Here is a 10,677-nt window from a genome sequence, read left to right as displayed (position 1 = left end):
GTCTGGAGGCCACATGAGGAGCTGCTGAGGGCACTTGGCCTGTTCAGCCTGGAGGAGACTGAGGAGAGACCTCACTGCAGTTACAGCTTCCCTGTGAGGGGAAGAAGGGCAGGCACAGATCTCTGCTCTGTGGTGACAGTGACAGGGAACGAAGGGCCTGAAGTTGTGTCAGGGGAGGTTAGGTTGGATACTAGAACAGGCTTTTCACCCAGAGGGTGGCTGGGCACTGGACCAGGCTCCCCAGGGCACAGCACTGAGCATGGCAAAGTTCAAGAAGTGTTTGCACAATGCTCTCAGGCACAGGGTGTGACTTTTGGGGTGTCCTGTGCAGGGCCAGGAGCTGGACTTCATAATCCTTGTGGTCTCCTTCCCTGTGAAATTTCAGAGGAACAAAACCCCAATGTTGCTAGAAACAAGCTCTACTGAACTCTGCTCCCAAAGGTTAAGGCAGTTAAGCATCACCATGTTTGAGAACCAGCCCTTCTGCTTCAAAGCTGTGTGAGTTTTACTGTAAAACACACATTGCTGCTGGGTTCAAGGGGAGCCTTGCACCAGTAAAGCTTTTCCACTTACCTGTATTGCAAAACCCCAGTTTTCATGCTGAGTGCTAAGGTGCCTGAAAATACCATCCAACCCGTCTGATGGGAGCACTGGAGATCTACCATCACCCACTAAGATCAATTTACTACCTATGGAGTCTTTCCCAGACCTGAGCTCTCTTTGGGGAAATATGGGAACAGGGAAGTTTAAAAAGAAGGCACAGAAAGTAATCTAACAGACCTTCTGTTACTGAAAAAAACCCAAGTCCTAAGGGACAATACCACAAATTATTCTAAAAGATACTCCTGAACTCACAAATACAATGATTGAAGCGGATGGTTTGAACCAAAAGCCAACTTCAGTTCTCCTAATTAAAGGGAGGAGCTCAGGCTTCCCTGAAGTTCCCAGCCCAGACTTCAATTCTTTACCTCATTTCCAGCAGAAAATTCTCACAAAAGAAATGCATTACCAGGAAACAGGGTATTTACTTAACCAAATCAAGCATATTACACTGGCAGGTCGGCTGTAGCTCCAAGCTGGCATGTTTCTGTGGCAGGACACTGCACTGTGCAAAAAAATTCTTCCTTGGCCTGTGTCTAATGTGGTTTTTGGTGCTTGCCCCCAAGCAGAAGCAACCTTAGACTTTGGATTCCACAGACTTGTACAAAAGTCTCCACCTTACAGCCTCCTTCACCAACTGCCAAATTAAACTGCTTTCTGTCAGGAATTACCCTTCTTGGAGAATTTCTGACCAACTGCAATACTGATAATATAATTTTTCTTCCCTTAATTTGCACATAATCTAGAAAGGAAAAGCTGAAGAGGCAAACAATAACCTCTGATATACAGCAGAAACAGCAGCAAAAAGGCATCACAAAGCCTCTGAAAAACACATTGGCACATTACTAGAGAAAGAAGACAGAAGAATCACATCACACACAGCTCACCTTGACAAGGCTGACAATAAAATCAGTAAAACAAACAAAAAAAGGAAGAAAAAAAAAGTCAGAACAAGATAGCTTTGTTTTCTCATCATTCATTCTAAAAGTTCCATTGATTTTCTACTAACATATTAACTCCATAAGCACAAAGAAAAGCAGTTGGTGTGAGCAGAGAGAATCAAATCACTCAGCAGAGGGACCTACGTGTTCCCTGCTGCAGTAAGAAGTTCTCTTGGCACAAAGAACCCAGAAAATGGTGTCTTTCTCGGGATTTGGCAACCATTTAAAGGCTATTCCAAAATGACTGCAATTATATTTCCAATTTCAGTTGTTGGCCTAGTCATCTCCTCATTGCAACTCTGCCACTAAAAGCATTTGGATTGTCTTAATATTGCCCAGAAGAAAAAAGAAACTGCAGCAAATTATGCAGTAGCTTCATGCCATCTAAAGATCCTCTAAAGAGGATCTCTAACCAAGCATCTGAACGATACTTGGTTAAGCAGCTGTTAAACTCTAACTATGCTACATTTACAGAACTTGACAAAAATGCAGTATTTAAAGGACTACAAAAAAAAGATCATATTTTCCTCTCACTGAAGTATCGAAAGTGGAATGTTCTCTGCTGGAAATGAAACGGTGGGCGTTTGATGGCATATTTTAAATAGTATTCTTCTTTGTGCATGCAGTGTAATGCCACCCAAGGGGGAGATTAAAAAAAAAGTCTGCAATTTGCAAGTCCATTTCAAAGTCATATTGAGGATGAAGTGAAATTCAGGATAGGATTCTTGAGAAGAATCTCCCTGGAAAATGTCTATGTACCTCAGGGAAGCTTTGGATTTGCTTCCCCACACTGGAAGGCTGTTCTGTCTTTTGACATTTCAACATTGTTTACTGTTTGCATCTAGTTTAGGAATTATTCAGTGGTTTATAACAATGTTGTATCTTTCACTAGCAATAAGGTACTTCTGTTTTGCACCCTCCATGATTTCTAAAACTCTCTGGCTTTTTGCCTTGAAAGTTTACTGATAGTGGGGACAGAACAGTTACTTTTACAACAAGGGATTCATCCTGCTGACAGATATTACAGAGGTAACTGGCATTTACACATCTTGGCCATGGGAAAAACAGGGTTGTTCACTCCAGTCTGGTAATTTTGAAACAACTGCAAACAATATCATGCTTTAAGGCTTTAGGTAGTAATCAGCAGGTGTAGGAGGGAATACTCTCCTTAACAGACTTCTGGCTAAACAGGTTTTCTCTTTCCTCTGTGTTGCACTTCCTAAAGCATTACAGACTGGCCACAGGTGGATCAGGAGAAAGGCAAAGAATTTTCCTGAGGTCAGATTCTCTTCCTTAGCTGCCCAGGCAAGTTGATGTTTAGATTTGGATTATTCACCAAATCTGATACCAGAATCTTCTCCTGGAAGGAGAAGCAGGGTTGGCTTCTGTCTTCACTTGCAGTGCATAACAGCTTGGTTATACAGGTAAGCAAGCACCTGGATCCTGCCATCACATCCCACTCACCAAAAAGGTTAAGAGTACCAGTGGTACCATCCTCCCTATCTTTCTTCCATGGCCACAGCAATTGCTTCAGTACCACACTGAAGTCATTAGATCCAATCTGGCAGAGCATCCAAGTGAAAGGAAAAGCAACCACAGCATATACTCAAGGCCCTTTCTTTCCTCTTTTGTAGCTATGATATTATGAAAATCCTTTACTGGGATTTTTCCTCTCCTGAGAAGCTGAGGAGCCTCAGGAGAGAAATGTAAACAATTACTATCTGCTGCTGTGGAATGCCACAGGTGTATCCATGATTGGTCCATGTGGATTGTTTTCTATTGATGACCAATCACAGCCACCTGTGCCAAGGCTGTGAGCAGTCACAGGATTTTTGTTATATTATTCTATTCTATTCTTGTTGTAGCCTTCTGATCTCTCTGTTCTTTTAGTATAGTCTTAATATAGCATTTTAATATAATATCTAACATAATAAATCAGCCTTCTGAAATGGAGTCAAGCCTCGTGTCTCCACACACGGAGAGGAATCATCAACACTCTTTAAATCCTAATTAGTTTAATTTCACTAAATTTTTTCCATACAGAAGTTAGACATGTCTCCTTACTTAGTCTTCTGTGTTCCTCTGTGTTAATTCTCCAAATCCCTACGCTGAATTTGTCTCACAAAAGGAAAGCCATGACAACTAACTTGGACAAGAAACTTACAGTTTATACAGCTCAAAGCAGAGATCTTGGAAAATTACTAAACCATAGGAAAAAAAAAATAAAAAGGTCTCAACTATATTATGTTGATACTTACCACTCCACTGTTTTCAGATCAAAGAAAACAGTGACAGCAAAGCTCCTGTGAGGATTTCTAATCCATGACACTGAGATGAGCCCCTCCACCAGCAAGGCTCTGGTACAGCTGCGTCTCCCTTCACTCTGCATCATCAAGCGGGTTTTGTTACTGGTATGAATGACAGACTCAATCCTGGCTGTACCTTGAGTCTGGTTTGTCCAGTTAAATGAAAATAAAAATGTATTTTGCACTACAGTCAGATGACACAAGGCTGGGTTGATTTTCTTTTAAAAAAAACAACTCAATAGCATCCTCCAAACATGTGAGAGACAGAAGCCACAGTCAGACTATTATTTTGCATTTTGATCAATGCAACTTTGCAAATTCCTTATGCCAACAATTCTCTTTTAAAGTGGTATTGGGTAAGATTATTAGAACAAAACCAGAAAATAATGATCACAGTTTATGCTCCTAGCTTTTGCAAATGACAGGCTAAGGTTTAGCAGTGTAATAAGCTATAATCAATAGTCTTGCCACTTCTGCAATAATGCAAAAGGACTATATAGATTTTATCCACATTGCTTAGTCTAAAAATAAACATGTACAAATTAAATAGGATACATCATATATATACACATGATTCATTTATGAAAAGCAATTATTTGTGCTGAGAATAGCTAAAGTCCAGTCTGGAGCTAATCAAATAATTAAGAAGAAAGACAAAACAACATAAGCTTAATTATTATTATTTTAACATGTTAAAAATACAGTCACATCAAAATAGGGTACACAGTTATAAAACTGTTGCAGATGAAATAAGAAAATAGTGTGTATATATTTTATATATAAAAATCTACAGTATTTACTAATGCTGATACATATTTTGGAGCCTCAAGTTGTTTGCACAAATAAATTGTACAGCTTCATTATGAATTACAGAACCATCATTAAACACTGAGATTATTACACTTAGTCATAATATTATATACATACATTTCTAAGCTGCTGTAAGCAATCAGAACTAAAGTAAGCCCAAGTCATATTTATCTTCACAATTTTAGTTCAAGATTTCAGTGTAGTGCTTGGCTACAGTTACTTCGCTGCAGTTTGCAATTTTTAAAATATAAAATTGCCCAGTTATTAAAAATTACATCAGACACGTTATATACACAAAAAAAAAGTTTGGAAACATACTAAGTAAATGTTACTTCCATTTGTAAAAATTGTTTTACTTCTGTACCTTAAAACTTACAGAGCCAACCTGCAGCAATAATAGGCACTAAAGCTCATTCTTTAAAGGAAAAAAAAAATATCCATTTCTATGTTTTCAGTTAACAAACCTTACAAAACAAAAGGGAACAGGACAACCTTCCAAACTGGTGTTGATACCAATGTTTAGTACTTCAGTATGAGAGAAATCTCTCTGTTCAGCACTCCAAGGGCCTCTCCTGGTGAGACCCTCCTCTGCCTCAGCTCCTGGGGAGAGGTCAGTGTGTCCTGCAGCTCGCAGGACTCCATCCTACATGTGCCTCTTCACCTGCTTTTTATTCCACTCCCAATTCACAGTCAAAACAGAAAGGAAAGCATGAAGTAGAAAAGGCTGCAAAGACTAACTAGAATTACTTACATCAGCAGGAGTTTAAGTTTCCTGTTAACAGTCAGGGTCCTTTTAGTGTAGAACACCGTGCAGTGCGAGCCCAACAGCACAGCAGCACACGCCCCACCACAGACAGGAACCCACCGGCAATTTGGGGGGAAAAAGGGCAAAACACAACAAAATCCACTCGACAAGAGACACTGATACTCACACAGCTTGGGGAATGTCAAGCTTGGAGCAAAGCTCAAATTCCTTTGTGCACTTCACAGAGGTGTCAACGAGCTGTGCAATCCTCTGATATCTGTGAGATTTGGCCCTGCAACCAGTTTGAGTCTGACAGCACAGCATGGCAAAAAGTGAAGGGTGCAGCACCATTTCTGTATCTGGCATTAGCCTCACTGTGCTCCAGTCTTTTGCATATAGAACGACATTCTGAAAGTAGATTTGGGTGAGAAGGTACAAATTCTCCATTTCTGATGCACTTAAAAAACTTCTATACACTGCCCTGAATTTAAGCACCATTTAAGCCAGATCAGAGAGACATTTTTGGCTATCTGCTTTTTCCTGCCTGCTCCTTCCTGCTGAGGAAAATGACAAACAGTAGTCAAAGGAGAGGAAATTAACTCTCACATATGATTAAATTAATAATCCCAAAGCATCTCTCCTGACCAGAACAGATACTGGGATGCTGAGGCAGCTGTATAAAAATGACAGAAATTGCCATTCAAAAAGAATGGTTTCTCAAATAAATTACAAAGAAAAATTAATATGAAATAAAAGTACTTCACAAGCTTTGCCCAAAGTTAAATGCATTTAAATTTAAACTCTTTAGCTCTCTTCCATATGAGTTTGTGTACTGTAAGTGCACACTCACACAGGCGCACACACGCACATATCTGTACAGTGCATTAACAATGTCAGTCAAAACTTTTCAGTGTGTTACAGGTTTTAGGCAGAAGGATTGTAACACGAGTTATTTAGAATGTAAGGAGCAACGACAGCATGAACCACATGATGTATATGAGCTTATTGCTATGTCTATGTGCATTAGATCACTTCCAGTAGCTTCCATGCAAGTCCAAGAACTCCACCAGCTTTCAACCAAAGTCTGAAACATCTCTGAAATAGTGTCGTTATTTTTGAACTCACACGAACCATCCAAATTTCAGAGAACTGAGGAGGACTACTACTAACACAGTACTGTTCACTGGTTTTGGTTCTTGCCATTTTACTAAGCACAGCCAGATTCTCAAAGAAGCACAGACTCGTGCATAGACAATCCATCAGTTCTGTTCCGATAGTGCTGGGCTTGAGCTGGTGGGTTTGCATATTGGTACTGTGGGGAACCATTCTCTTCCAAGGTCGGGGAAGTCCTGTATCTCACTGGACTATCCACAGAAACAGCAGGAAGACTGCGGTCTTGTAAAGGTGTTGGCTGAAAATGCTGGTACTTCTGGAAATTATCCAAGTGGCCTTTGTTCAGGTCTTGGCTCCAGGGCTGCCTGTAGGGTTCGTGTCTGTAGACGTAGGCGGCGTCCGGCCACTTTCTCTCCTCTGGTAAATAATCTGCTGGAGGGATTATGAACTTGACACCTGGGGAGGACCTCGAGTTGCTGGTGTATGCATCAACAGGAGAGACTTCTGTCTGAGCAGGGGCTGGTGGAAGAGCATTTTGGCGACTGGCAGGATAGGAATTCATCTGCAGTTTATTTGGGGAATAATCTACTGACATCAAAGGAGCATATGGCCTTCCAGAGGGGCTGGGTCGATTCCCGTGGTAATGCAGAGGTGCAGAACTTGTATTGCCTATACTGGAAACATGCTTTGGAGAATTCCCATAGTAAGTAGGGGGATTACTATAACCGGGCAGTGGCTGCTTTACATTCATTCCATGAGATGGACCATCAGACTGAGATGCATATTTTGGAGATCTGGGTTGTGAAGTGAAGGTGTAATTATTGGGTATTTTTAATGGAGCTGGTATTTTTTCTGTTTGCTTTCTTGGACTATTAGAAAATGCTACATGCCTAGGACTTTGTGGATGAGCTCTCTCAAGCATCTCTTCAACAACATTCTCATCCTCAGTTTCATCCTCTGAAACATTGTCATACTGAGATGCATTAGACCCTCGCTTACCTTCGTCAGCATCCAAAACCCTCACCTTTTGCTTTACATTCAAAGGCTGCATTTCTCCAGGACTTGGTGGTGGGCCCAAACCAGAATGGTTTGCTGGCCTCCCTTTCACCTCTGCAGTGAGTTTCATTGTCTTTTCCATTATTTTGATATCAGACGGTTTATTCCACTTAGGTACAAATTCCCTTCTTGTATTGGAAGTAGCATTAGAATTCTGATTAGCAGCTGCATTATTGTATAGACTTGAGTTGTCTTGCTCTGCTGGCTGAGGCTTTTTTCTGGTGTCCACCTCATTCTTAGGCAAACTGTTTTGTGTCTCTACTGGTCGAATCCTTTGCTGTTTTAATGAAGGTTTCTTTTCCACAGAATTAATTCTTTCTCGGTCATTTGGTGAACTTTCTGGTTCTTCTTCTGTGGATGGTCTTCTCTCTGTCCTTTGTCTTGCTGCTTGTGTACCAGTACTGTTCTGTCCATTAAGCATTGGAGTGGAGTTAAGCACAGGAGGCAGAGGTCCTGATGGAATCTGCCCCAGTGGCTTCTTTGGAAATTCATCTTCTTTACCTAAAACAAGAACAGGAACAACATAAATTCACAATTGTGCAGAAGCCTTCTTTGATCTGTTTGTCATGCAAGCACAAATAGGTAGAAATTAACTGGACCTCCCTCTGGGTCACCATTTTTCTGAACACCTCAAAGGTTCTTCTGTACACTGACATCAAACACAGATTTTCTTTAGCCTCTTATCCCAACCCGTTAAGCTGATGCAATCTCACCAAGCTTTTGCTCTATCTCAACACTGCTGAAAAAAACCCATTTTCCTAGATGGCATGTTGGTTACAGTACCAACTCTGTATGGAACCCTCCTCACATTGTTACATTAAGCAAAATACTTTGTCCACTTTAAAAATCCTTCCCAATATCACATTCCTATTTGATTGTTTTCCATTCATTCATCCTTTAATGTTCACCTCTAGCAAGCCACACCATCAGCTCCTCCCTCACATGCACAAAGTTCTCAGATGACATCTTTGAACTGTCTCTCCCTTAAGTTTTTGGGTGGACCTCCTCATTAACACCTACACAATTAAGACCTTGTTCCTCCTGGATCCTTTCCTGCCTAGAAATTTCATCCTGAGTATGAAAAACCTCCAGTAAAAGGCTCTATGCACAGAATCTTTTTTCAGTTCAGCTTTCTATCAATACAGAATAACTGGAGCAGCTGACATCAACACTGGCTACGTCATGGTTTAAATTGAGTGTTCCATGGGCGGGTTTTGCAGGACACAAGGACATCATTTACAGAACAAGGACACAAATGGAAACTTCTCCCAGACTGGAGCTCAACACATTGCAACAGCCAGTGGTAAACATCAACAATGTGGGGACTCAGAGCAACCCACAGTGACACACAGAAACAATGAAGAAGTATTTCATGGCTCAATGCTGCTCACAGAACAATTCACATCAAATTTTCTATTGCAATCCTTCTCCTTAACAGTCAACGCCCTCCATAATCACAGCAAAAGTATTTTATCATATCTACTTGCATATAACTTATTCAATTGTGTAATCCATTACTTTCCTATTAGAAGAAGAAAAGGTCATGCACTTCTCATTAAATGTATTAATCTAGATTTAATTCATTTGATGTTCAGCATTTAAAAAAAAACCAAAAAAACAAAAAACAAAACCCGAAGTTTTAAAGTCAGCATTACCAAACAAGTCCTATTCACTGTCTATCAATTTATAAAAAGAAGCTCTGTTGTAAGGAGGAAAAAAGAAATGGCTACCCTTGCTTAAATGCTATGCAAAATAAATTCTATAAAATGGTTGTTGGCAAAATAATTTTGTCTAATCCCTGCTTCTTCCTAAGGCAAGGACTGTAGAATCTCCTCCCATCAGAGATCAGAGAGTTAGCGCCTCACTTTCTAGCTATTTGTAATTTAAATTCTTTTTGTTTGTCTATAAGGGTTCACAGGAGTGAATACACACACCTGTCTCTCCCTGACAAGGGCTGTAGTTACAAGTGAGCTATGTTCATTTATACAGGCAGGAGCAGGAGCTCAATCTTTGATGAGTGGTTCATGATACAGATACACTGAGGAAAGCCAGCAGCCAAGGTGACTGTTATTTGTTATAACAGCTAACAAACTACCAGCACAGATCAGTTGCTATATAAACAAAAGGAAAACTCTGAGTTTGAGCCAGCCAGGCCATTGCAGGAGGACAGCAGAGAAAAAGACAATGGTGCCATCACCACAAGATAACTAAATAAATCAACTTAATAGAAACAGCCTAGATTTGCCAAACAATTAAACTAGTGTTTTCTTGATTTTATTTTGTAAGGGCCAAAGGTCATATGGAAACCTAAAACCTACCCTTTGCTTCAGAAATAACTTCAGAAACCTCACTTCACATACAGCAAACACAGTGGGGCCAGGCCTCAGCACTAGGCTCCAGTGAGTTGCTCTTGCAATTCCAAGTCTGATGTTTGGTCTCTTTCCATATGGGCCGCCACTATTCCCAAATAAAATCTAGAACAGGGCTCTCAGACCTGCATCCCCCAGCAAGGGAGTGTTCCTCCACTGGAAGAACAGATGAGGGGACAAAGGAAAGAGTTGCATGGATGCTGTAAAAGAGGTGATGTAACAGCTCTGCAATACACTGACTGCTGCACCAGCCTCTCCAAAATTGTCCTTTAGTCTTTATGAATAGGAGTTCACTTTCTGAACTTGCTTCTGTTTGGCAAGAGGTATTTGTATCATTTAATTCCATCTGCATCCTCAAATACACCATTAGGCAAAGCTGAAGATCTTGTCTCCTAAATAAAAGTGAATTTTGTATATAATAAATATTCCTGATACTTAAACCATAGACTGCAGTGCTTTCAGTCTTACTAATCTGAAATGTACAAATACCATGAAGTCTGCATTAAGAAACAATACTTCGGTACATGCAAAATACATACCAAAACCCTGCCATCTAAATCATACAGAACTAATCTTTATGGGCTGCTAATCCATTTACAGTCTCCAGAAGATCCAAAGTAGTTATGGAATAGCACAAGAAAATGGCTCTGCAGCATCACTAAATTATTTAATTTCTGTCCTTGTATAGAAGACATGTTTTAGAAAAAGTGTTTACTTTCTTTCACACATTAAGTTAA

General features: G+C 40.3%; 1 protein-coding gene across 3 annotated transcripts in view; it reads right to left on the bottom strand.

Moving 5' to 3' along the window:
- Window positions 1–4,512: 4,512 nt before the first annotated feature.
- The window catches only part of USP6NL (USP6 N-terminal like), a 111,697-nt gene continuing 105,532 nt past the window's right edge, over window positions 4,513–10,677 (bottom strand). For all 3 annotated transcript variants that reach the window (XM_041413427.1, XM_041413428.1, XM_041413426.1), the window contains one exon: window positions 4,513–8,072. In XM_041413427.1, coding sequence (XP_041269361.1) covers window positions 6,628–8,072 — 1,445 coding nt within the window. In that variant the 3' untranslated portion in view covers window positions 4,513–6,627. The remainder of the gene's footprint in view (window positions 8,073–10,677) is intronic.

Source organism: Onychostruthus taczanowskii, unplaced genomic scaffold (assembly GCF_017590055.1).
Source record: "Onychostruthus taczanowskii isolate IOZ18803 unplaced genomic scaffold, ASM1759005v1 scaffold41, whole genome shotgun sequence".
NCBI lineage: Eukaryota > Metazoa > Chordata > Aves > Passeriformes > Passeridae > Onychostruthus > Onychostruthus taczanowskii.
This window is presented reverse-complemented; position numbering and strand designations above follow the sequence as displayed.